This window comes from Haliaeetus albicilla, chromosome 9 (genome assembly GCF_947461875.1).
Source record: "Haliaeetus albicilla chromosome 9, bHalAlb1.1, whole genome shotgun sequence".
NCBI lineage: Eukaryota > Metazoa > Chordata > Aves > Accipitriformes > Accipitridae > Haliaeetus > Haliaeetus albicilla.
In genome coordinates, this window is record NC_091491.1 from 16,111,346 (window position 1) to 16,139,258 (window position 27,913).

Genomic DNA, 27,913 nt, shown 5'->3' on the forward strand with positions numbered 1-27,913 from the left:
ATAAAATCATTTAAAAGAAGAAACCAAGCAGGTCACCTCATACACTGGGCAGTGGTCAGAAGAAATTACAGAATTCTTGACTTCCAGACATGTCACCTCTTCAGACACAGGAACAGTGTTCTCAGTTTTGAGTTCAGTTACATAAGTCATGCATAATCTTAGGAGTCAAGATGCCTTTTGTGTCACTGACATTGGCAAAATGGAAATGCAACCTCAGTACAAGGAGACAGGCAAACCCAGTTCTCTCTGCAACAGCTCACGCAAGCTGTATTGTCTCCACCTCTCAAAGACCAGGCTGACATTAAATTAAGGATTTGTGAACATATTCAGAACAGCAATATTCTGCAGCCACAGTGACAGCAGCATCAGCTTTGTGCCAGTATGAAGCTGGCTCAAATCTTATCATGCCTTTAGTGCCTGATTGACATTCCAGCCAAAATTGCAACTGGAGCTAAAACTGGGGGAAAGAATGTTGTCTCATCTGCTTCTCCACTACTGATACACACTTTATATCATGCCTCACCTTTACAAGTGAGGATTTCTCTCTTGTGGGTCTAAAACCTGAACAACTGCAAAAGAACACAAAGCAGAGGAAAACAATGACTGCTTGAGACATAGCAGTATCCAACAGATGAGGAAAGGAAGAAGCGTGTGAAGAGAAAGTTCTAGGAGATACAGAGACCTTTGTTGATTTTAGCAATACATTTTTTTTTATTACCTTACCTCTCGCTGTTGCTGGTCTAAATTGTGTGAATTTCTCTGGCAAAGGGCAATTGTTTTCATTAAGGTATCTTCAATGTTTTCTAGCAAGGGGAGTTCAGCTGAGCCTGTTTTTCGGGGAAAAAGACAAACTGCAGTTATAAAAACTATTAGATATGTTAAGTCCCAATCATTCTGCAAAATAAAATCATGCTGTTCATCTAAAGTCTGTTCATTACAGTGAGCAACTAAATTATAAAGACAGGTCCTGATTTTTGGCACTTTTCCCAAATAGCACAAGAAACTGATCATATAAAACTTTTCATGTAATTGAATAAGGAAGATCTTAGCTGTGGTTTAGGATACAATTAAGTAACAAATATGGGAACTGCATTTAATTAGGTGCCTGTGAGCCCTTGGGCTAGTCAACAGTGCACATGGTGCATATACTCATTTTCTGTAGACAGAACATTCTTCTCTGAGAAGTTTGCTTCAAAAAAAGCTACTTCCAGATGTCTCTCATAGCTGTTCATATATAATGCCTGCTAAAGCTCAGTAATGAGTTTGAATGGATTCTAACATAGAAGACATGTCTGGTAAGCCACTAAGAGTACCAGTCGCAATCAAAAAAGCTAACAGGGCTGGTGACCACACACACAAAAAAACCCATCCATCACAGCTTGTTCTAGATCTCTAGCAAGATCACAGTAACAGAGTAAGGAAGTGTCATCAGAATAACTACCTCAGCCATGTGAATATAAATTTTAAAAATGTCACCACAAAACCTAGAAACCTGAAATAGGATCTCATTATGCCAGGTGTCAGGCATATGCACTTTACACTTCTGTGTTTATCTCTTTTTAATAGAAAAAGGAATTTAACTTGATAAGTCTTACTTTCATCATCTTGAGTAAGCATCAGCAACTTGCTCTGCAATCGCTGAAACAAGAGAGAACTCAGAACAGTAAACTTGCAGAATCTTGATAGAAATGTTTATAAAAGGTATGGTTACAAAGGCTCACCCTCATTTTCTTCCCCAGTATGACTAACATAGCATAAATTACTTTCCAAATATAGAAAGGAAAACAGGAGCTGAAAGATGATTTTTGATTAAGAAAAACAAATTTCAGCATCCATTATCTACTAGATGTTTGAAGACATGCCAGAAAAATATACTGATCTGCTGAGTCTGCAGACAACTCAACATATTGTTATTTGACAGAAGGCAAATGCTTCCATGGATTTTAGTGGGAAACATTGAGAAGCAATGACAATATCATACCTTAACATAGGCCATCACGCTGATGGCATGTCGTGCCATGCTGGCATGGCAAAAATGCCACATTCAGGATTTCAGTGTACTGTACCTCAAGCATAACCAAAAAAGCACCATGGATATCTCCCTTCTTCTCCAGTAAATATGAAGAAGCTTCATGGAGCTGATATTTCTGGGTTATCTGAGTTAAAAATAAAAAAAATAATAATAAAAAAAAAGGTAAATGTCTATCTTAAGAAATCTGCCAGTGTTTGCTTACTCCACAAGACAATGATGACCAGATGGTCAGAAAGGATTGTGTCTCCATGTGTTCACAGGCATGTTACACAGTCTGAGCAGCACTCCTACTTCCCCCCGCTACCATCTATGTTGTGTTTATTTCTCAACTTGCAGTATTGCCAGCACCAGAATTAAAATCTTTAAAAAAATCTATAAATCAAGATCAAGGACAGATTATTGTTAAAATTTTCATAAAGGGAAGAAATAGTCGCTCTCCCAGCGCTAGTCAAATTTTGGCAGCACTGCTTTCCAAAAACCCCAGGCCCATGATTTCATATACCTTCAACATATTAATCAACATTAACACAGCCAGTCTCTATTCTGCAGTTACTCTGTAGCTTCAGAGTACTAACAGCCTTTTTCTTATTAGCCCTGAGACTGATCTCAGAATCAGCATATTAAATATAGATACCTATGCTACAGGAGAGCAGTTTAGCAGCTCAAAGGGACAGTGTTAGAAATGGATTAGAAGAGTATCCAGGAACTAATCCACAACCTAGGCTAAAGTACTTTTACAGTACTTTAAAAAGGTAGCAGCTGATTTGAATGTTTCCCCTAGCCCCAGTCCTTATACATGTCTTTCCTACCTGGATGGTTTCTTCCAGTCTGCAGTATTCCAGAACTTTAAGTGTCTCCAAAACCTGGTCTGGGCTGTACTGACACAGCAGCTCAATGAACTGCTCAGTGATGCCGGGCGGTAAGTGTATCAGGTCTTGGTTAATGCCTTCTCTGGAATAAAAAAGGCACAGGAGACTTAAGTCAAATTCTAGCCCAGAAGTTTGGCTGGGAAGAAGAGTTTTTTATTCAATTGTGTGTTGTCTTTTATCCATAATACAGAAGTAAAAAATCTGGTTTTAAAAGAAAAATTATGTTGTTTCTACTAGTTACTGGTGCTGGAGGTCTGTTAAGTAGGCATTTCATTTGTTACACAACATATTCTACTGATGCCTCAGTATAAATTACACTATCAAAGACCCCTGTGAAGAAAGATATCAGCACAGACACATCTTCAGCAATTCTGTAGCAAGAGGGACAAAGAACTCACCTAATTTCTTCAGTGAAACCTTATGGTCTCTGACTGGTCTTTTTAGATGCTGCTTGTATCTTTTACTATAGACCTTCTCTGCATGTGTTTGAAGAAATATTTTGTTACTTTTTGCTTATTGTTCCCGAAATTCTTCTTTGGCTTCCTTTATCACATTTTAATGTTTCATCTGCTAGAATATGATCCCTTTTATCTACCTCATTGTGATATGGACTCATGCTTCTTTTAGGGACACATCCCCATTTTTATTAAGTTCCTCTTCTTAGCCATAACAAAACTGGTGAATTAGGTTTTGCTCTTGCAGAGGCAATAACTCTGTGCACTTTATGGTCATTGGTAGAACAGATAGCCAAGTGTAAGGTTTTGAACAAGACCCTGCGTACTGTTCAGCCAAAGGCTGCATCCTCTCTCAAGGGTTTTGCAACCAGCTGCACTACAGAACCATATTCAGCTGGAACTAAAGACATCTGCCTTCATCTCCCAGCATGGGATCTGCTCAATCAACACAGGTCTCCAACCTCTGCTGTGCTTCCTGCCCTTGTTATTTCCCTGACCTGTCACAAGCAACACTGCCATGATGGTCAAGGACTCAGCAGTGCAGACTTGACTCTGTTTTCTGGGTAGGGCTGTGAATAACGCTGCTTGGCCTGAGCCATTCAGGAGGCCAAACTAGGGCTTCCCTTCCAATTCTAGCCAAGGTAATTTCTCCAAGTGAAGCTCAGAGTCCAATTAAACTCATTTAATAAAGATGTCCCTGTAAAAAGGATTTCTCCGATTCCTTTTCAGCAGCAGCTTTCTGGCACTGCAGTGGCCATTTTCTAATCCCTTGGCTTATTATTAAGTAAACTCCTAATGTGAGGGAAACAAAACAGAGAACATAATTGCTTGCAGTGCCCATGACTGTCCCTGTGTCCTGAATGTTTTCTACTGATCTTGTTTTTAGAAAGAGCAACATGAAGCAAGAGATTTCAAAGAGTTAGGAGGGAAAGGGTGATACTTTCTTAGAGACAGATATAGCATCTGCAACCCTTCAAAATGAACAGCAGTTCACCACCACTGTAGGTTAAACTTCATGTGGCAGTTCCTAGGATTGATGCATCATGCAGAGAAACAGCAGAAGTTTATCCTGTCTAGGAAACAGGGCTCTTAAACCTGTCTGAAGCTCCTGCTAGGAAAGAAGCTCCTGCTAGGAAAGAAAACAGACCAAGGTATGTATTTACTTTTGTTACCTTTCTGAAGAAAAATTCCTAATCAGGAGAAGATGCGTTGATGTGCAAACCCTACAGCCATGGGATGGAAAAGGTCTGATATACAATATGATCCTCTATTTCCTGGGAGCTACAAGAGCTAACAGGATTATTATCATCCAAGAAAGGCCAGGAGAACACTGTGCTCCCAGCAAGCCAAAAGAAGCTTACTGTGGTTACAATGTCAATCACTTGATTGTAAATTATATTTGCCCAGAAATGAAAGCCTCATGCAGGTACTAATTACAGTATCCAAAGCATGGACATAGTTGTACAAAAACTGGTATCCAAACTGTTGTGTTCTGACATCAAATAAAGAATGGACTTTCAAAGGACCAAAGAACAACCCTAAATTCTGGCCTCCTGCATTCACCATCCACTCCTCCCACAACACACACCCTATAAACTCCCCCAATGCCTGTAAGGGAGTGAGTGTTCTACTCTTTTTGTGACTAGACTAAAATAAAGAAGCACTTTCTATCTAAAATGATCTCCATCTAGCAAAATGGGGAAAATGGCAAGTCATACATTTTTAGTACAAGAATAAACTTCTATTCTGGAAATAACTCTGGGACCTAGTATTCACAACTTCATGAGCAAGATGACCTTTTCCTTAACCATTTCACTCAAGAAATGCAGAGAAGAGAGAATGGAAAGCAAGCTGGATTTTGATAATGTTAAAAACTAAGCAACAGTCTTGAGACTTGGAGGTCCTGCTCAGCTCAGTGTGATTATGTTTGTCTTCAATATAACCATGTCAAACATCTCCCTCGCCATACTCCACATGCTCTTTCTTAAAAGGAAGAGAGAATCACTGATTTCTCACAAAAGCTGGCACAATTGAGCCTTGCAAGTGTAACAGATAGCTAGTCAGTGAGAAGAGCCATTGTAATAGAATCTAAAAGTTTAGGTATCTGTTAATGTATTTATAGACCCAGAACACTGTGTTGCTAAATAAGTTAATATTGTTGGTATAATACACAAACACATACTGCAAACAGACATGCTTCACTGTGGAGTGTGGGGTTTTTTTAGAGGAAAAAACCCTTAAGACTTTAAAATGAAAATGTAGCAAAGGCTGTGATTAATGAGCTGCGCAATACACACTACATTCTCCGTATTCTGTGGCTGCTTATAAGATACAAACATACGGACATTTGGTTTTAATTTCCCCAAGCAATTTCTGTTAACCCTGTTTTCTCCCTTCCCCCTTCCACCTCCTTTAAAATAAATCTCTAGCTAAATTAAATGGGCCAAATTAATCCCTAATGCAATTCCACCAACTAGGATAGTTATACTAGCATGATCTTGTCTCCATATGATCAAGCAATCATTTGTATTTGAGACATTAAAAGCTCATTTACTGCTCTAAGAGTCTTTATTTTAATAAAAATTCTGCTCCAAAAAAGCATATAAACATTTAGATTGACTGAAGAGAGACAGATGTTTTCAGAAGAACCTAATCACTATTCTATGTATAGATATGCTACTAAGTATAGGTACATCTGCAGATTAGGTCTTGCATAGCAAGATTTCTCCCTCCTCGCCTACCTCTCTCAGGATACAGTTCAGCTCATTTCAATAGGTCTCAGACAACCTCCTAGCACTGAAAACAGACCACAGGACCTTGAGTGTTATTAAAACAAAAAAGCCCCTCCAGCAATCTAGGATCTCTAAAGAATACTTCTTACTGACAACATAGTTTAATAACAATAGGTTAAACCTTGGGCTTACTTCACTGGTCTCACTGGCAGTCAGTCACTGCCACATGTAAATCCAAAGTATTTAGTAGTATTTTGTTCATTTTTCTGTATAACTGTCCCACTTGTCTCTTACTTATTGAGTATTCTGGCAACTACAATCCCATCAGTATGTGGTTTATCTCCATCACTTGGGGTGCTGAACATCGTATTGCAGTGCAGAGAATTAGTAGACTTTGGAACACAGAGGGAAAAGGAACTGATCATAAACTTTCTTAAGACATACACAGCACAGTGTGACAAGCCATGTAGCCTAATGCATCTTGCTGAACATCATCAGCCTTGGAGGGGAAAACAGAGATCTTTTGAAAGATCAGATACAGAAAGTTGCTTCCTATTGCTGGTTTGAACACATCATCTGTTGCTTTTGATTAGAAGATAACTACAGGAGAAATGGTTGTATTTAGCTCTAATTATGGTAGAGTTAAATTAGATACGTTTATTACTCAGAGATTATGGAAGCCAATCCATGCATAAGATTAAAATCCAGGTTAATTACTACCTTCATTGGGTCTCACTTGCTGCAAGTGATATCACAGCATAAACAAAGTCCTACTTAACACCCAGCTGGGTATCATTTCTGCTTAACTATTCAATTTTTGTTTTTTAATTATTCATTTATTAACTAAATCATCTAATTTCTCTCCTATAAAACCCAACCAAGATATTTTCTTGGCAAAATTCTGATTTTGACTTCTAAGAAAACAACAGCTGTGGAAGTTAACACCTTCCATACAAACATGGCTGTGAAACTCAGGAAATAACAAAATGGTTTTGGTTTGTTTGGGTTTGTTTTTTTTTAATTTACATCCTAACAAAATCCCAAAAGTGATTAATTCCAGGTTCTAGCTTCCAAAGCATGCTTTTTATTCCACTTCAACAAGAACTGAAACATTGACACTTGAATTTAGATATTATCTTCTCCTACTGCTCCTCTTCATAAAGCACAATTAACTTGTAGCTAATTGTCAAAACAAGATATCTCCTTCAATTGCATTAACAATTGCTTGAAGGCAATTAGAGCTGTGTGTATATAAATGTCTTACAAAATAAATAAATAAAATCAAGGTCTTGTAGCATTTGAAACTGATTCAACAGAAAGAGAACACTCAGTACTGAAATACTGAAAGATCAGGAGCAGATGGAACAAGCAAGTAGTTAAAGAGAAGTTTGCAGTGAAATATGGCAGCAATTCTGAAATAAGATAGAAATGAAAAATGCCAATAGACCAAAACACTTTTCTATTTATGTTACACTTGGGCACCTTGGTCAAGTAATCAAACTGGTGGGCTGAGAACAGAAACTGCCATTTCTGAGAAGAGAAATGGCACTTTTAGTCACAGGGTAACCATTTCACAGCCTTCTCAAAGAAGCTGTTAGAGCAATGCCCAAAATCCCACCAGCATGGGGGAGGCGTCACATTGCACGTACTGGAACCCACACCACCTCCCAGTTAGGAAGCCAGCAAGGGCTCTGCTAATCCTTATCAATTTTGGGCAGTTTGAAGAGCACGGCACCTTTTCTAAGCCCTAATCTTGGCTGTAGGCTATCTATCAATAACACTGTTTCAAAGGAGTTTATTTTAACCCATGTTTTCAAGCTGTAGTTTGCAAACAGTTCAATTTTCTTACATACCTCGGATCAAGGAGACTCCTCAGAAACTGGAAGAGTAAGAACTGGTCCTATACAACAGGAGGAGAAAGAGTATTACTATTTTAAATACTGTGCTATAAACCCAGTGATTCCTAAACTATATCAATTGAAGAAAACACTCTTCGCAGCTGGTGCCTGCTGAAGAAGTTGGTTTAGGCATTTGCCTCGCATAAATACTCAAGAGGATACGTGTGCTGACAACAGCTCTGTCTGATCTGTGAGTGCAAGCCATACTGAACTCCAAACTAAAAACTGCATTAGCAAGTGACACAACCAGCAACTCTGAGATCGTACATTTTTATGGCCAGAACTCTACAAACAGGCCAAATAATTCAAACGTAGGAATTCCTGCAGCTGAGTAGCTATCAAGCTATTTTTCTTGTTTGACACAGCGACAACTTACCATTACACTTAGCAATCATTTCTTACAAGAACAGAAACCTCACTGTAAAGAAGAGCCAACATCAATGAAGTTTGACACTTTACCTGAAGGTTTGTAATGATGCTCTCAATCTGGTCACTGAAGTGAATAGCTACCAAGTCAGCTGCTTTACATGGACTCAGCAACAGCAACTCCTTTGGAAAGGGAAACACAACAAAAACAATTACTTTTAATTTCATAGGCAATATAATTACGCAGTATCACCAAGTCCATTCCTATTGTAACTGCATCCTTGCCTAGATGAAAGCTGTAAAATAATGAATACCATCACACAAAAAGTGATTTTGAAAAAAATTAGAAGGAAAGGTAGTTTGTAAAAAGGGATTTTTGAAAGTCAATGATTTTACTACACAACAGGCTTTGTAAGAACGCAAACCTCTTCACACTAGTGAGACCACATCTCAGTCCTAAGGCAAGGAAATTATTTACCAGGTTTTCTGACAACTGTCTTTTACTCCCTACCAACAAGACATTCCTAGTGCCAACTAGAAGCCAGCAGCAAAGAGGAAACAAAGCCCTCAATTGACCCTAGGGAATTTCTCAGTCAAACGGAAACAGTGTTTAACTGGCTTGAACTGAACCCAACCAGAGGTTTAAAAGCAGGTTTCCCGCAACTGTTAACTGTAACTGAGACCTGTCCAGACATGAAAAAAAACATAAACAATTTCTTTATTGTAATAAAAGGTGTGCGGGGGGGAATCTTTTAGATGCCTGTGTGTTTGCCTCCTGACAAGCTTGATCTAAGAGGCTTCATATCATACAAGTTTACACAACCCAGAACGTGAGGTTTTTTGCTCCTAATGCTTCCAAATTCATCCATGCTTCCAAATAAATGAGAAGCTACTGCTTCAAACCAATATTGGGTACCTGGTAACCCTCCCCAAAAGCCCCTGCTAAGCCTACAAAGGAGAAAAGTAGCTTTACTAAAGAAAAACAACTGTTACAGTGATAAAGAAAGAAGAATTTCATAAACATACGTCTGGAAGAAAAAAAATATCTGAAAAAGTTACTTAGCACTAGCTTGGTCTCCAGACAGATGTAGCAGCCATCAAATTCAGCCAATGCCAGCAACAGACCAGAGTGAAGGGAAGAAAGGAATTAACAAGGAAGAGTGGGACTACTCCACAAGCTCTTTTAAGAAGAGCTATCACAGAAGATGCATGTTGTGAGGCTTCCAAAGAAAATTTGCCTACCATATTGTATGCAAAGCAGCTCTGAGGTGTTTGACCTCACAGCTTTACTACATGAGCCGCAGTTGCTTCTCTAGTGCTCAGGAGCATGACCCCTTCACCTAACAAGCACAGGCAATCCAAAGGACCCGGAAGATCTTAACCACAGCAGTGCAGAAGAATGCAGAAAGGATGTAGTGTGACTGTCTAAATTTGTTTCTCTCTCTGGACAAACCCTCCCTGGGCGTCTTCAGGACTGCTGAAGATAGGACTGACTGGCTGGAGGGAGGTGGCCCAGCCTCCCTGTAACTGACTGCAGCTTTTGAATCAGTGTGATCTTCACAGCCTACTCTCAGGCAAAAGGTTTTGGGCTTGGGTTTTCATCTCTCCCAGCTTTAAACAATTTGCAAACATGGTACTTCTCAAGGGCTGTCTGCCTAAGGAGACAGTACTGACACAAAGCATGTGGGTCTGAGGACAGGAAGTGACCACCACAAACAGCACTATGATTGAAGGGAAGCCTTAGGCTTTATTTTCAAGATAAACCTCAAGGAACAACAGCTATGCAGGCTGATGGAGAAAATAAGAAGTGGCACCAATCACAAACCCCACTTTCTGTCATGCAGTCACCAGGAAAGCCTCTCTAAGCACTGCTAGTTTCAACTGAAGAGGCTGGTTTGCTACTTTCATACCTCAGCAGATTAAAAGGCAGTTGTTCAAAGACCTGAAATCACAGCACCACCCTAGTGAAACGTTATTTACTATTTTAAGTCTTCTGAATGTCAAGGAGCAGGATTAATACAATGGAAAAGAACAAAAGCCCATAGCAGCCAGTAAGCTGCTAAGTCACATGAAACTGTATATACTGTTCACCAATCCTGGGAAACAGAAGATGCCAAAGGGAAAGAGGGAGTGACAGCACCCAAGAAAGTTGACCTACAGAACCAATCATCTGCCCAGCAGCTTTTTGGAGGAAACTGCAAAAAGCGTAGATAAAAGTCATTACCTACAAGGCTAATGGAACAGTGCAAGAAACCCTGTTTTTAAGGATGGCCATGGACAAGTTGAGAGGAATATTTTCTGTTGTTTGCCAACTTCAAAAAAGTACGCAGCTCTGACAAGTTGGGCACTGGGCACTTCTGACACTGTACAATAATCAAGAAGTGGCTCCAAACTGCGAAAAAAAACCCCAAAACAACTCAATATGAAAAGCTGGCAGTCTTAGCCTATGACAAGCTTATCAAAAGCGGTACAACACAATGAGAAACATCAGGAAGGGAAAAACAGGACATTTCTGATTTGTCCTGAGACACTCAAGCATGGAACAGCAATTGTAAAGGCCTAAAGCTGAAGAGACCCAGCAAGGAGACCTACCTGTGATTCCACAAAGACACAAAACAAGGCTTACAGAGGGAGGCTGAATCACTCATAATGCCAAACAATTCGGTTGTATATACCAATAGAAGCAGAGACAAGGAATGCAGTAGGAGAACAAAGCAGACACAAGGAAGCAGCACAGTAGACAGCAGTTTGCTCAACTTGGAAAGCCCAGTGTGCATAAAACTGGAAAGCTCAGTTGTTCCGATAAGGTAGTAATGAGCCAGGCCCGCTCAGCCACAGCACAACCATCACCAACAATTCCCATAGGCTCTGAAAGTGCATCTGGAGAGTGGGTGTGAGCTCAGCGAGCTGCGTGTCATACAGCTGGATTCACAGGATTTCTTTGTTTATTGTCTTTTGAACTATTTTCCCTCTTGGTCCATTTTCTCATTAGTCATATGCTACTTGCAGATGTTGGTAGACACTAAAAGTATTCTGTATCTTTCAAATGTACCTAGTACTTTTTTGTCCACCTCACAGTATACAGACTTCTGTGGCCATTTTCTGCTAAGTAGTCTGGGCAAGTGCATGACTGCTTGTTTTATAGACAGAGTTATTTTTCTGGCTTATCTCCAGATCATCCTGGAGGGGGCTGACACCACCTTACAGGAAGTGGACATATTATGGATTCCCCATGTCTACTGACTGGACAATTATTTCAGACACATCTCCACCCCCTGAAGCAAAAAGAGATTGAAGAGATGGGAAAGATTATTAGCTAGACAAGTCTAGCAACAGTCTGTGTCTTACAGTAGAATTCATGACCCCATCTTCCCACAGGTTAAAAGTGCCAGGGTACCAAGGTTGAATGCTATTATCATTGTAAGATGAGGAATTTGATAGCACAGACTGTGAGGTCAGTGATGTCAATGTCCTGACCTTGCTATTGCTGCATGCTCAGAAGATGAAAGACTTGTTAATGGATTCCTTCCCTGCTGCACAGCATTCACTAGCCATCATCCCCTGATAAGGTCCCATTATCCAAAGAGCAATACTTGAAACCAGGAAAACAAGGAAGGAAGACAGCCCAAATTCAAGAGAGGTACTTACATTAATGTATGAGACTACTAAACCTTAAAGTCAGAGCTTTCTAAACAGCTGTGGTTCATTGTGACACTTGTGCTCACAGAAAAGCACCAGGCAGATCCAACAGGAGTTAGCAGTAGCTGAGGTACCATGGGTTTAGGATACACTCTACCTCTGTATGTTCCAAAGCTTTCTGCCACACCGACTGCTTTTCTTCAGTACTGTAGCCAGGCATGGACAGGATGTTGTGAATATAGTTGAAAACTTCTTCCTGTAAGGCATAAACCCATAAATGGTACACTATGTTCTGCAGCACCAATAACAGCATTAGATTTTAGTAAGGGAGAGCATTTCAAACAGTCTTAGGATGACCTCAGGGCTAGTCCTCTCTTAGCAAGTCAGGATAAGTTATCTGCAGGTGAGATTATATGTCCCTAAATAGTTCCTGAAGAACTGCCAAGAAAAAAAAGCCAAGAGGAACAGAATTTATGCTGAAGTTGTTAAGCACTGAGGTCAAAGAGAATTTTCTTCCACTATTAGAAATGCCCCCCTCTTTCTCACAGGGAAAAAGGACAGGACATCACTCTTTAGCTAGGAGCATAGGAAAAGAAGGCTCTACCAGAGGGTAGGTCAGTTTTCCCAGCATATTCCTGAATTCCTTTTCAACATTCGCCTCTCCCCCAGGTTCTCCTGCACTGTCCTCAGCTCAGATGCTCTCCTGTGCCATATTTTTTTACCATCTCACTATCACAACCTATCTCTTTGGACTCCTTCACCCACACAGCTTTCAGCATAGTAGTTTCACAAGGAGCTGGTGAGATTACATTTGCCAGACTCTCCTCCCAAGTTCTGTTGGTGGTAGGGAAGAGAATACATCAAAAACTGTGGCAGATATGCAACTTATAGACATGCAGAAGCTAAATGCAAAGAGATAGTAAGGGCAGAGAAACTTTGTCCAGGGGGAGAAAAGAGGGGACTGATGGCAGAAACAAAGAAGTATCACAGTCAGCAACATTTGCAATAAATCCCACCTTACACTCAGGTTTTATGTATTAGCATTGCTTGAATTTAAAAAGAAACCAAAAACTCTGAGACTTTAAAAAAATGACAAAAAAAATGACACTCCAACACACACAAACACAAAAAGCTTTGACTATAACTAAGAAAACTCAACTGTAAAGGAGGACATTTTTTAAGATAGAGAAGTATGGCAGAAGAGCAGGGCTGTTGTGCCCATTTACACTCTGACCAGCAGGACAGGCTGCACTACTATGAAGAAGCCAGAAGCACCAGATTTACTCACCTTTCTCACTGGATCATGCAGGTAACAGCCAATTATTTTGTCATAGCGAAGCTCTCGTTCATACAAGAACTCGCAAATCTGATAGCTAAAACAAAAAATACTTTCCACGTTAGGAAAAACTCACTCAGCTGAATCAGCAGAATAGAGGCAGGTAGCTCAGATGCAGCACAGTTTGGCAGCACTCAAAAGAAAATACAGCATGTGTTACAAAAAGCATTTGGAAGTATCTTACATTAAGGTTTTCAGCACACAGGTTGGGTGGCTCCAGTTTACATATGCCATTTGGTATCAACCTATCAACCTCGCCCTTTTGGGGAGGTTATCATACAAAACAGAGAAAACAAGAGTTACTAAGGTGAGAGGTAAGGGACGGAGGACAAAAATCCTTAAAGAAATCAGGTTTCAGAGGTTCTGCTGCTCATAGATCATCTTCCTGATTTCCCTAACACACTCAACTCTAAGCTATGCCAATCCACAATACTAATTTGAAGAAATACACTGAACATGACTCAATAATGTTATGACACAGCTTTCTACCTTCAAATTTTAATAAACACTTTAAATATTTTGAGACTTAGATAAAAACAGATGCAACTGAGGCAGAACAAATGAGAAGTCTGCTAAATAACATTACATCATAGGTCTTTTAGCTCTGATGGAAGTGGCTGAGCTGGTCATTCTGGCAGTCAAACTCTCTGAAGCAAGGAGAAAAAAAAATGCATTTCTTGAGTCCGAAAAATTTGGTTGAGTAACTCCTTCTATGACAAGCAGAAAAACAGGCATGGCATATCCCACCACTACACTTCTATCCCTCTGGTCCTTTGTAGTGTGGTGGATTAATTCATTTAACATCCACATTCAAGACTTGGATGAAGATGCCCTCCTTGGTTGGCTCTGTTCAGGCATGACAGGCTCTTTCTGGAAGCGTAAAGCATTGAAAGGAGATAGTAGAAATTTTTAGCCTTTCCAGACACTGTGTTTGTGTCTCCTACTCAATTCTAAAATGAGTACCATGGGGGTGGCTCCAGACCCCTTCATGCTTTTAAATCCACCTGTGGGTCTCACCCCAACAAGTCATCTCCATCTGTCAGTGGTAGAGCATTCAAATATACAACTATACCTTTGAACAAACCCTGGGCTCTAGGATAAGAAGTGCCAAAACTCATCAAGCCCCACAGGGTTTCATGCTGAAGGGTTTCCACAGCTCTACCCCCTCTTATCTTAACAATGCTTTCTGTAAGAACACCCAGCAGGGGTAAGACAGAAAGACTGGGACTAAATATGAAGATATTAAATGAAGCTTCTGTGAATGCATAGGGAAAATAATCCCAAACACAGCTGCAAAGCAGGAACAAGAAATGTGGAGGGAAAAAAACTTTGGAGGAAATTTAAAGGCAGTATTTAAATATCATAAACAAGATTTAAAGGCAGTATTTATATATCACACACAGCAACTTACAATTCAGCTTTTTCTGCCATTTGGATAAGACGGCTCTCTTCAAACTGTACTATCCCTCCTGCCTGGAGCAATTCTAGAAGGACCTGCAGATATTGGAGACCAATTATTTATACTGCAGTAGCAGCTGGACAGCCAGTGCCATTAACAGTACATTGCTCCTGCTCCATTAAAGTTTGTATTAACACAGGGCTTATTTTACAGATTTTTTTAATTGATTGTCCATTAACTATGAAGGTCATGCGCTTATCCAGGACTTCTCCTGCTTCTGTTCTTACTGCTGTCAAACCTCTCCTGCAAGTAATGCTGGGGTAGGATCCTCCTTCACTCCTGCTGTGTACAGCACTGCCCAATTCTTCCATGCTGGCCACCATTCCTATGCTAGCTGTCTGCTTTGGTATATGACCTTCAGCTGACACCCATTCCCAATGAGGCCAAACTCCGCTCTACAGTCTGGTCACACCTGGTGCTTAAAGAAATGTTCCCTTGAAGGCTATTACCTGTTGCCTTTCTGAATGGCGGGAGTCATCATCCGGACTGCACAGAAATTCGAGGACCTGCGCACAGGTGTAGAAGTTAGCATGAGCTAGACCTAGTAAGCATAGCTGTTAGCATAAAACTAACAAGCAGATTGTGAGCACCAATAATGGCAACAACAAATCAAAACACAACAGTGCAATTTCAATGTACTATTCATCTCTGAGGTACTCTCTCTACTACAGTCCTATAACTGAGGACACTTAAGAATACTGGAGTAACCAGGAACTGCTGAAGGACTCCAGGGAGGGAAACCCATAATTCCGCACCAGGATCTAGAACCAAGCTTTGGGGAACCCAGGAAATATAGAATAACTCAAGGGACCGATGGCTTTGCCTTGGACTACACACCAAACAACTGGAACCACTATGCTGACCCTCTCAACTTCTCTCCTGGACCGTGCCATCTCTTCCAGAAATCCAGGAAATTGTGTAATTCGTATCAGTAATTAAAGCGTTTAATGCAAATCCATTTAGTCTCCACAGAGTTCTTTGACCTTAAATTATGACAAAGGACATATATTTTCTAACTCATTTTTATTAGTGTCCATATATCCATATTATCATCAAAGCACAACTGCTGTAGCCATTGAAGCCTCCTCCTCAGTCCCAGGAATTTCTGGGACCTAAGCTGGGATATAAACTTAACCTATGCAAGCTTCAGGCATGCATTGGTGCATATCAGCCTATTTCAAATAGCAAAGAAGGATAGTGGCCACATGAACTAGAAATTACCAGCTACATATACATGCTCTATAAGCTCGCTAATGTAATTTTAGTTGGCACCCCTTATCTCCTTACCTTGGCATCTTCATATGCATAACAAGTGACAATAGAGCCACCAAAATGCTCACTGGGGCTTAAACAGCTTTGTTCCTGCCCTTATGGGCCTTTGCTTTCCCTCTCCTGACACGCTAGTGACCACAGGAATCTGCCATTCCATGGGGAAGAGCAGAGGCTGTTCCATCTCCTTGGACCTGACCCTATTTCTCACATAATTCCAGCAGGCAAGCTGCAATGTGGAGCTTACTGTGCTTCTGTAGTCTCTCCTACTCTGCTTCTTTGAAACCGCGGCTATGTCCCAGCAAGATGCTACCTGTTCTATAATGCACCAGTACTTCCAGAATTGCTTCAGTCTAGAGCACTTAGCCACGCTTTCTGCAGTGCTGCACCCTGTCTGGAATTTTTTCACCCCTCACAAAGGAATACTTGCCTGGTCAAAAAGTGTCCTGTTCACAAACAACGTGTTGTTGGGCTTGGCAAGCTGACGGGCAAGGAAGGTAAAGAGACAGCCAACCTGTGATGGAGTGAAGTCAGAATTCTCTACCATGACCTGAGAAGCATTAGAGAGAAAAGGAAAAATAAAAATGCAAGTGGTTGATTCTGCAGCTGCCTTTCGGAAAGCAATCAGGACACTGCAACAAGAAATCCCTGTACAGCCATTATGTCTCCTCCTACCCTAGACATCTACCTAATCTTCTGTTGTTAGTCCATCCTGAAGGTCAAAATATAAGCCACCTTCCATGGCATTTCACTGTGTCACCTGAAGACACAGACAGTGGATGTGTCCTTGCTAAAGCACCTCTCTCCTAAAGCTGAAGAGGCTCAACCTCCCTGCTCTATACTCAAGGGAAGTACTCCTGCATGTCCCTGATTTTTGGGTGTGAAAGGGCTCCACCCACATTTATCTCCATCTCTGTAGTCTGTGCTGATCACTGGACTTGTAACAGAGCTTCTGAGCAGGGAAATGTTGTCACATGAGGAAAAAAGAAGATTATTATAGGAGAGAAAAAAAAATACATTTGACTTCAAGTCCCAGGCACTCACCACTTCAATTGTGGTATGCAGAAGAACTGATCAAATGACTAAGAAACAACCATAGGTTTGGGGAAAAGTTTCTTTTCTTACATTAAATTAGCTGTTAATCTATGAATATTATCAGAAACTTGTAGCTGTGCTGACTTGACTTGAAATTACAGAAAAACAGAATATCTAAGAGTCACTACAAAAGGGATTTCAAACCTGAAAAGTGCTTGTCACCTGTCTGGCATATAAAAAATGAGCCTGATGTGTCCTGACTTGGTGTATCATGCTTCTAAAAAAATCCTAAACACTAAGGGAAAGTGAAATGCCCATTTGAAGAGTTCCCCTCTAAGAGCAGTGGGTTTAGTTGGGAGGAAATCCATCACCTGAACAACTCTGTCAGCCAACATCTAAGAATTGCTCCAGCAAAGCCTAGACATGGCGCATCTCACAGTTTATAACCTCATTCAGTCTAAGCTTGGGAGATACAACTGATTTCTTAAAGTGACCCAGAGTTCCAGATCCCCATGAGATGCTAATGGTTATCTTACAGAAGTGGAGGCAGACAGGTAAGACACACTAAGGAATCAAGTAGAGCTCTTCTTGAAGCATCAGCTAATGCTATCATTCTTTTTTAATCTTCATTTTCTGTTTAAAAAGGCTATTTCATACAGGAGCCTATTCAGAATGGTATTAGCTAATAGCATTAAAAATATGGGTCACTAAAACAATAGGAGTGTTTTATTCATTTTGGCTTTGTTTTTCACAAGCTGGGCCCTTGTCAGTCCACGTGAAGGTGAGAATACTGTACCTCTGAAACAGAGCAACCTGACAGAGGCTTACAGGCCAACCATGTGGACTTTCTGAAAGACGATATATTTGGCAAAGTTTAGATCAGCATTAGAACATCTGTGTTGACCAAGCTATTTTAAAGGCGTGCCTATTTCCTAAGCGTTTGGTGGGGTTTTTTTGCCAATGATAAATTTAATTTAAAAGTTCCAAGATTTTTTTATTTTTATCCAAAACAAGAGCAGATTCCAGACCAAGGGACTAACAGTTCTCATAACACCAAATTGTTTGCCTGCAGATGCATTTAATCCTGCAACACTTTTCACAACTGCCCTCCATTTCCCCTCCAAGAGCAGGGTTGAATTCTGTTGTAGCAGACACTTGCTACGTGGCCAGCAGCACAGAGTAAGGCTGTAAACAGCTCCATCCAGCCTATGCTGTGCCACAGGAACACATCCCACAGTAGCTCCAGAACACAGCTGCAGTGTGCCACCTCCTGCTTACAGCAGCTAAAGACACAAAAAAGCATGGTCTAATGCAACACAGGGCTAATATCCTTACACCAACATCCTACTCAGACAAGATCACAGAAGTTCCCCCACAGTGGCATTATCTCAGCCCCTCCAACACAGCCTACTGCAGCAGCGCTGTTACTGAATTCACTCACTGGTGCCCTTGCTCTCTTCTATCAATGATGACAGTGACAGGGAAATGCTACTTATGATACGTTTATACATAAACAGCTTCCAAGTGGAGTTACTCATTATTAATGCTGACAGCTCTGAAGGGGAAAGCAAATGATATTTGGCAGCAATGGCTTTTAATGAGAACATCCATTGTTAAGGAACACAGGCTGCAGATGACAAGTGATTTCTAGAGCACCAGGCTGATAACTCTGACATTCCTCTTCTCTCCCATTTACTAAAGATAGGCCTGTCATTCTGGATATGTTACATCCCAAACACAGCATTTACAGATACAAGGAGCAGAGTTTTATCAGAAGAGCATTGGCATCCTGCCAAGCACAGGATTCCTGGGATTTCCTGCTCAGAAGGAATCAGGGAGTTGAATCAACGAGAAGCAGATAAAAATAAACTTAACAGAGCAGACAGGAGACATTTAACCACAAAGTACAACCCAGGTGAAATCACAGACAGTAAAGGAGATCTCTGTATCACCATATTTAATGTGCATGAAGCATCACTTCCAAATATCCAACTGACAGCCTTGGCTGAGGTGAATTCATGCTCCAGCCCACCACCTTCTCTGAGATGTCATCCAGGGCAGGACTAGAAAGATCTCATCCGAATTACAGGCTTTACTGCACAGTGTTGGTATACAATCAGATGTAAACAAAGGTTAATTTTTAGGCATACTCACTTTCAGAAGTATGTCCACAATTCTCTGTTGATATTCCACAGCTTGTTTATCATTCTTAAAGTCTTCAAAAGTCTGCATGAGGCAAAACACTGACACCTTGAGAAGAATGCTCTCCACTGCCAACCCCAGAAATACAAGCAAACACAAAATCACAAAGCTGACAATGCTTTTAAGTCCTTTCTGTGCTTATTGCCTAAGCAGCAGGTTCCAAGATACAATTTGCTCTTTTGTAATTACCAAAATGATTCTTACACATTCACGTAAAAGTAACAGGTCCAAATAGACAGAGGAAATTCAAGAAATTTAGAAAGGAAGATGACTATGCAGGAGAAGGATGTAGGTACTAAAACACTCTTTACAAATACATTATTCTTGTTTTATCTGTGCTTTAAAGATGGCCTCTGTTACCAGAGTCTTCACTGTATAATGTCACTTTCATAATTTTATATTTAGGGACATAAAGGACTATTATGGTCTCCTCTGATATCTTACAGAACACACATCAAAACTGTTCCTGCATCAAGCCAGTAACTACTGGTTTAGCTAAAGCATTAACTTTTTTAATAGGAATCTTACAGATCATGCAACCATGACACAGATGATGGAAGAACCTGCCTTGCATTTTTCTCTTGGAGGAGATCAGCAATCTCTTACCAAAGCAAGAACATTAAGGAATTCCCGAGTGTCAAAGTGTAGCAAGGTACGAACATAGGGGTAGACCTCTTCATCCACAGATCCCTCAGCTGAATGCAGCCGGATGAGAAATTCAAAGACCTGCAATGAAAATTCAAACAAACACAGCAGATTCCCATGGATTTCATATAACTGATAGCACAAGCACATGGGAAAGCAGCATTGTTACCTGCTTTGCACTAAGCTTTAAAGCACCTTAGAAGTCCATCAGTGTTCTTACTTGAATGATGTTTTCTGCTGCTTGTTAGTAGGAAAAAAATTCCCCCTCCTTAGACTCACCAACAAATTTAAGATCAAGCAAAAATTAAGATCAAGCAAAAATTAAGATCAAGCAAAAATTAAGATCAAGCAAAAATTAAGATCAAGCAAAAATTAAGATCAAGCAAAAATTAAGATCAAGCAAAAATTAAGATCAAGCAAAAATTAAGATCAAGCAAAAATTAAGATCAAGCAAAAATTAAGATCAAGCAAAAATTAAGATCAAGCAAAAATTAAGATCAAGCAAAAATTAAGATCAAGCAAAAATTAAGATCAAGCAAAAATTAAGATCAAGCAAAAATTAAGATCAAGCAAAAATTAAGATCAAGCAAAAATTAAGATCAAGCAAAAATTAAGATCAAGCAAAAATTAAGATCAAGCAAAAATTAAGATCAAGCAAAAATTAAGATCAAGCAAAAATTAAGATCAAGCAAAAATTAAGATCAAGCAAAAATTAAGGCTTATACTTGCAGACCAAAGCATATGAAATTAGGTAACTCCCTCCCCTTCTCAGCAGCTCTCCTCAGAAGCTGCGCAATTCCTCCTTAACCAGGGCACAGCTCCTCTCCTTGTCAGCAGTTCCCTTGGGAAGAGCTAGTCAGTCTGCCCCCTCACTTTAAGCCACAAAGCTTTTGGCGCTGCAAAGACTGACTTAGGTGCCATTCAACTCTCCATCTCTTCCACTGACTTTCTAGTTCCTGAAATTTGAGGATGTCTTTCAAACTGAAGGCAACTCCCTTTATTGAACTACTGACAGAGGTGTCCAGATCCTCCCAGGGAACAAACAGGGCAGTGACAGCTCCAGTTGTCTCAAACATGCTCACAGCAGATCTGGCTACCAGCAAAAAGAGAGCAGACTGCTGCAGACTGACTAGCGCTCGTGAGTATGTATTCAGATACACACTGGGATCCCATGGAGAACTGACAGGCAATACACTCTCCCAGCCATCCTCAGGAAATGCCACGTTCCCTCATTTACTCCTTTTCTGAGTTAATTTTCTTGTCACCACAGTGGCAGTGAAGCCAGGAGGAATTAGCAGCTTGACTTTCAGACCTACAACCTTCCCTGTTGGCTTCCTTGAACCTGATACCCACCTGTCAGCTAGGAACTCTCAAGAAAACAAACAAACAAAAAAAATCCGGACTGTAGCTAGAGCGGATTCAAGTATGCCGACAGAAAGGTGTTACTTAAGCCAAGTTCTCAGGAACACTATCAAAGGTCATAAAAAGCAGAGGTTGATGGCTCCTCCCTAGAGCTACTGCTGCTGGTTGGGTGCCACTTCCCCTCAGATCCTGAGCCACAGTCTGTTGCTATGCCAGCATTACTTTGTGCAAGGGACAACTTGATAAGGACCATGGGAGAGGGCAACAGCCTAGTGCTTGATCCAGCAAAGGGGACCAGACTCGTTTGCACACCCTGTGAGGAATGTGTTTGCAGTAACCCTGAGCTACCACACACATATAGCTACAACTCTGGATTAGCAAAGAAAAAAAAAAACCACAAAAAAACCCAAACAAAAAACCCCACCCCACAACCAAAGAATATCTGTTCCATATTCCGTTGCACTGCAAAGAGAAAGTGCAAACCAGAAAGTACCTCCTCTTACTGAAACCCTGAAACTAAAGTGAAACGTTAGAGAGCCCCAAAAAGTGTTTGCAGTAAAACTGGCCAGAAACTCAGGAAAGAGTTTGATGAGCACGAAAAGATGATCAGGAGCATCCTCTGTTAAATTGTCAGAGATGACCCCAAAGGAGTTAAGCTTTGCCTTAGGCCAAGCTTCAGACACAGCTTAAAAAGAAAGAAATAGTCACCTTGACGACTCTGATGGAAATAATGAATAAGGAAAGGAGATTTACTTGGCAGTGACCAAGCCAGCTTTCATGACGTGTAACCTGTATGCCTAGTCATACTTTTAGCATAAGTTCACTGTGATTTTAGCTAGGTACTCTCTCCCTGTGATGAAACCATTAAGAACATGCTTACACCTGTCCTGAACAAATACATAAGGCATATGCAATAGTATTTGTTGCCTTGAAACAACCTGCCAGTCTCTTGGGCAATCCAGATGGAAAAGGTTATTTCTCACAACGTGAAAGCTGCTGTTGCAGACTCAGAACAGTGTGATAAATCTGGTCAGCCAAAGATGGTCTGCTGAACAGTGCAGCAAAGAACAACATGAAGAGATGCAGCTCAAGAATCAAACCTTGTCCTAAAGAAGGACAGTAGGATAATCCTGCACTGTCACAGGATAATAGCAGCACACAGAAGCCTTAAGGCATCAGCTGCTGTTCCTTAGGTGTCCTGGGAAGATGATTTGGGTGTTAGGTCACAGCTTTTCCTAGAGGGACTAGGCAGAACAACAAAAGAACAAGAGACGGATAGTCAGCCTGTGCTCAGCCTACAGGGTGTAAAACAAGCAGCTTCAGAGCCTATAAACATAGGTATAGGCTTTTCTGAAGCAACTAAGATCCTGCCATATAAGCAGAATGGCTGGACATAGGCCAACTCTCCCAAACTAAGGATGGCCAAGATGTGTGGATGAAGAATGTAGCCTCCTAACCAGAGCTAGAACAGACTGACAAAGCAGATGATCTTAACAGTCACCACAAGACTGGAAAATGTCAAGCCATGGGTTGCTTTATGCCTTTTCTCAAGAGAAGGAAGAAACTAGCTACCTTTCAAGTTGTCTCAAAGTGGCACTACCAGAAAAGAGAAATTGTCTTTCCAAACACCATCACTGTGGAAGAGTCTTTTGGGAAAGCCTCTTCCCTTCAGTGCTGTGGGCAGAAGGCAGTAATAAGGATATATGGGAAGGAGTTGTCAAACAGCTTGAATCACAGACTTCACAGCCATCACAGATTCACCTCAGCTCCAAACCTCAGATACAGTCATAGACATTAGGGACAACAGGAATGTAAGCTGTAGGCCAACCCAAAAAACCCCATACAAAAACCTGGAATCACATAAACTGGAATCAAATGCTAGGATACAGGAGTTTAAGTTCAGAACTGACTGCATCCTCCTTTCTCTCCAAGTACCAAAAGACATCTAACATTAAACCCTTTCCCAGTTCTGTGACCCCCTGAACCTCCTTCCTGCGAAAAGAGGCTCTCAAGAGGGGTTCCTCAGATAAGCCTAAGGAGAGATATGTTGTAGCACCCTTAATCTATTAAGTAGCTCTGGCAAACAATTGCCCACATATGCCTGAGTGAAGTGGCAGAGAAGCAGCCGCCACTGAAACAGATGGCTGGCTGACCCTGCAAGCCAAGGGTACAAGGATGCAGTTTGGAGCACTTGATTACAATGTGCTCTTGACCTCAGCTGAATACCTGCAGTTATCACAAGACCGGAAATTCATCTTCAGCAAATACAATGTCTTGATGAGCAGAGATGAGCGTGAACACACACTAATGTAATTATGATCATAAAATAAAAAGCCTCAGAGAAACCTGCAACCAAGAGCTACTTACTAGAGACATTTCTACCTGCTGAACTCTACCTAGTACTACCTAACTCAGCAGCCATGGCACACTTCACCTCATCCACCAAGTATCTGTGGATACATGATCTGGATTAAGTGGCAGGGCAGATATATTCACCCTGCACATGGGAATTACACCTAGACGACAGATGCATGCATGTCTTGAATACCTGAGACTGGATAAGCCTCAGAAGTGAAGATATGGTGACGGGATACTAGGGCAAAGACTGAAATGCATCAAATGGGACCTTCATCATGGAAAATGACTGTGCTGAACTTTACACTTTGCTGTGCAAAGAGGCCAGAGGTGTAATATCTGAGGCAAGAAAACTCCAACACAAACTGAAGTTTTAGCAACAGCCAAACAGAGGAAACAATATTTAGTTAATGTTCTTTGATGTTATCTCACTTTCAACTCCTGTCAATCCCATCTAACATGCATTTGAAACCAGGGAGGATCCTCCCATATCATAGTCAAGTTTAGAAGGCAGAGACACCTACAAATTTCTGGTAACTTTGTGGTAGAATAAGGTAAAAAAAAAAAAAAAAAAATCAAAATTAGTGCCACTAAGAACTCTATGTTCCCACACCCCAATTTACAGTTGAAAGAAAAATATTAAGTTTAAATGTTCAGAATGCAACAACTGTTTGATTTCATTCTTTAAAAATTTATTTGGTATTTACAGTGGTATATACTCATATCACAAGGATACAACTATCAGATTGATAGTAGTTTTCTATCAGAAACCCATTAAATAAGACACGCAGCTTCTTCTAAAAACCTCACATGGGAAAGTTTCCTTCCGAAAGGTTGCTCACCTGATTTTTAACTAAAGGTACCAGATCCTCAGGAATATCACCCAATGGATATGCACGGCCTGCCAAGCAGCAGCTATAAAAAAAAAGGAGGGGAAAGGAATTTTTAGTAAGTCCTGACATTAAACAGATTGAAGAGAACAGTTTATTTTTTTAGTTACTTCTCAGGATGCTCTTAAAGCAAGTCAAATTTATTTTGTAAATCATGAAGGAAAGCATTGCAGACAGCGCTGCTGTTAATACACAATAAGCCAATGCACTGCATAAATTTGCATCTAAGGTACACCATTCCACAGCAGAAAAGTAACAGGGAAACTCAGTATTTCTCACAAAAATCTTTACTCTTGCATTTTAGGAAGCAGGAATAATGCAGAATCTAATGTTGATGATCTTGAATAAATTCCAGCAAGAGGAATTCACTAATTAATCACTACCGTCCAATCTCAGAATGACCTCCTGCAAATGACAGGCAACACAGTAAGCAGCAACTGAGCACAGCTATCCCAAAAAGCACGGCAGAAGGGCCTAAAATACAGCTTTTCAGGCTATGGAGTCCTTGTTCAAGGAGCACTGTCACACACAAGACAAAAAACTGACTCTAACCAAATTCTAAAGACAAAGACATGGTCTTGGCATATCAGCAGTAACTTGAGCTCTAAGTCTTCAACTTTACCCTACCAATCCACTCACAGGATGTGTAACAAGAAGCTGTTGTAACTAAGTCAGGTGTACAAAGTAGCCATTGCTATTTTACACAATCTCTCAGACCTTGACACACACTATAAGATCATGCAACTATAGTGAGTTAAAAATCTAGTGCCACCACTAGGCAACATGTCACACACTTTCTAAGGGACCTTACCTTATATATACAAGCAGCTTGTTGCCCATTATCACCTGCTCATCTACAAAACAAAAATTATTTGTCACCTTTTCTTCACAAGACAACATATAGAAATACAACTCTTTTTCCCAGCTGTTAGCAAAACATCTCATCTGACACACACGCAGAGTTTGACACACAGTGAGCTGAGCAGCTTTACACGCAGTAAATAGTACTAGAACACTTTTCTTTTCTCCAAGACCCTTATATTGAACGTGTACTTCCTTTTTGCATCCCTCTGTTGGAAGTGACCAGAGATACTCAAAACATCAAATATCAAAACTAGAAACCCTTAACGGGAAAGAATTCTGTACCTGTGAGAGACTTCCCAGCATTCAGTGGAGGAGCAATGACTTTGAACAGCTTCTGTAACAAGAAAGAAGGCAGTGCTCAAGCAGCTGGAAAAGCTCAAAGCAAAGAATCTGTGTGGTTTTAAAGCAGACACCAATGGGGCGTCTTCCCCCCAGAAACTCTGCTTTCTCACCATGTCTTACAATTAAAAGGCACAGAGAGCACCAAGATGTGGCAAAGGATGCTTTTCACAGCTGATGTTATGATGGATGAAAAAACAGCCTTCATTCAATCAGATCTAACCCTAAGCATAGGCCACACTAAAAAAAACCAATGTTCAGTAGTCCCAGAAGTAACAATCAGAGCATAACTGACCAGCCTCACTTCCTGTTCCTGAATCTTCTGCCATCAGAGATTATGCAAACCTTCATCCTGCATAGCAGGGTCACCAGACAGCCTTTAGTTTGGGTATGTAGAATGAGGACTCATCTAAATACTTAGCTCTAGAAAGCAGAAAAAGTTACTTGTACTCATACAGCTAGTGCTTGGTTTCCAGAAGTCCTTTTTAAAATCATGAACACCTCAAGAGTCTCTTTCCTGAGAAAAATAAAATGAGATCGTAACTGCTAAAAATTGGGCAGTTTAAGATTTTCACACTCAAATGGACCCAGCTCTCTATTTCAGAGCTACTGAGAAAATACCAGCAGTGCTTCTGTAATGCAACATCCTGACATTACAGCTATAGGCTTCAAGAGCAATTGGTATATCAGGCACATCTTCAGAATTACCAGCAGCAGCATCAACAGGGCCTTCAGTTACAGCATTCCATCGAGTCCTGTGCTTGCTACTGTAGATAGATCACACCCAAGTGCTAAGAACAAAACCTGCCTCAATGCAAGGACTGTTTCTAGCCTTTTTTCTGAACTCTGTACACAGGTAAGTTCACCCTTTGTTTCTATCACTCTTTAATACGTATTAATATACTACTGTGTCAGCAGAGGAAGAACAGTATGAAGGAAAAAAAAAGCATGAGGTGTTCATAGAACCTCTCACACCTACACCCCCATTAATCCCATTGTGCAGAAAGTTGATGCTTTCTCAGCACATCATGCCATATAGGCTAGGCTCACCACCAGCAACAAAGCTGTTAGCAGACAGTTTTGCAATGCAATCACCATAAGGCGTCATGTTATTCTCTTCTGCTGCTTTTGTTTTATATTTATTTTATTAACATGACTAAACTTCCTGCTTTAACTTTGCAGAGCATTGCTACCTCAGCAGGGAAATCTGTGTTCTAAAGCACAGTAATTACAAATTACTTTTTTCCTCTACTGCATCTAGTCAAATAAACTGCATATATCATACATGGTTTCTCCCTTGAAATGAAAAATAACAAAAATATATACACACTGAATGAGAAGATAATGCATTGGGTTTGAAATGCTGTTTCTCACAAAGACTGTGTGCTGAACACACAAATAACAACTCACTGCACTGAGCATCTTTCCTACCTCCATGGGACTAATGAAGTCATTCATCCCACTGTTGTAGACATAGATCATGGCATCATAGAGATGATTTTCCCAGCATAGAAGAACTACCTGCAAGGCAAACAAAGCACAATGTAGATATACAGCTGCTCTTAATTAATAGTTTTCTCATTCCCCAGTCTCTCAAATACAATCCCTGTCCTTACATTTGCATCATCCAACAGTATGATTTAAAGCAGAATGAGAATTTCCACTTGCAGAACTAGTCTCTGCAAGGACCCCAAATCCCCAAAGGCAGTATCCAGCTTATTGCTCATGCAGCAAACATGGAATCTAACTGCCTAGATTCTAACATTCATAACCTGCAATGAGATTAAGGAATAATAAAAAAAAAAAAAAAAAAAAAAAAAGAAAAAGGCAGGTTTTAGCAAATCATTTTTGTCAAGTTCCCAAGCATTTCCCTCCTTGGAATAGAAAGCCATTCCTGTGAGAATAAAAACTGACCAAGGAAAACAGGACTACCCAGCAGGAACACCTCCTTGCTCCACTAACTTTGTCATGCAAGAGCAAGCACCTGAGCAGAGCAGGCTGGCTGGCACCAAACTGACAAACACAACTCCATTTTTTTGTGCCCCTGCAGCCTTTGATGTTAAGGTAAAGTACTCAAAACAGGAAAGACTGATCATGAATATGAGAGTAATCCCAATGGACTAGTAGTTTCCAACACATTCCAACACATTAACCTATGCCACGACA

At 40.6% G+C, this 27,913-nt stretch overlaps 1 protein-coding gene across 4 annotated transcripts in view; it reads right to left on the reverse strand.

The window, feature by feature from the left end:
- The window catches only part of VPS8 (VPS8 subunit of CORVET complex), an 85,024-nt gene that overhangs the window by 24,845 nt on the left and 32,266 nt on the right, over window positions 1-27,913 (reverse strand). For 3 of the 4 annotated variants that reach the window (XM_069791824.1, XM_069791823.1, XM_069791826.1), the window contains exons 22-38: window positions 27,179-27,268; window positions 25,691-25,742; window positions 25,356-25,398; window positions 24,497-24,569; window positions 19,899-20,018; window positions 19,245-19,316; window positions 16,486-16,605; window positions 15,236-15,292; window positions 14,739-14,821; window positions 13,280-13,364; window positions 12,149-12,247; window positions 8,446-8,535; window positions 7,942-7,988; window positions 2,842-2,983; window positions 2,067-2,156; window positions 1,596-1,638; window positions 724-827 (exon numbers count right to left, since the gene is read on the reverse strand). In XM_069791824.1, coding sequence (XP_069647925.1) covers window positions 724-827; window positions 1,596-1,638; window positions 2,067-2,156; window positions 2,842-2,983; window positions 7,942-7,988; window positions 8,446-8,535; window positions 12,149-12,247; window positions 13,280-13,364; window positions 14,739-14,821; window positions 15,236-15,292; window positions 16,486-16,605; window positions 19,245-19,316; window positions 19,899-20,018; window positions 24,497-24,569; window positions 25,356-25,398; window positions 25,691-25,742; window positions 27,179-27,268 — 1,410 coding nt within the window. The remainder of the gene's footprint in view (window positions 1-723; window positions 828-1,595; window positions 1,639-2,066; window positions 2,157-2,841; window positions 2,984-7,941; window positions 7,989-8,445; window positions 8,536-12,148; window positions 12,248-13,279; window positions 13,365-14,738; window positions 14,822-15,235; window positions 15,293-16,485; window positions 16,606-19,244; window positions 19,317-19,898; window positions 20,019-24,496; window positions 24,570-25,355; window positions 25,399-25,690; window positions 25,743-27,178; window positions 27,269-27,913) is intronic. The other variant, XM_069791825.1, reaches the window with a different exon arrangement.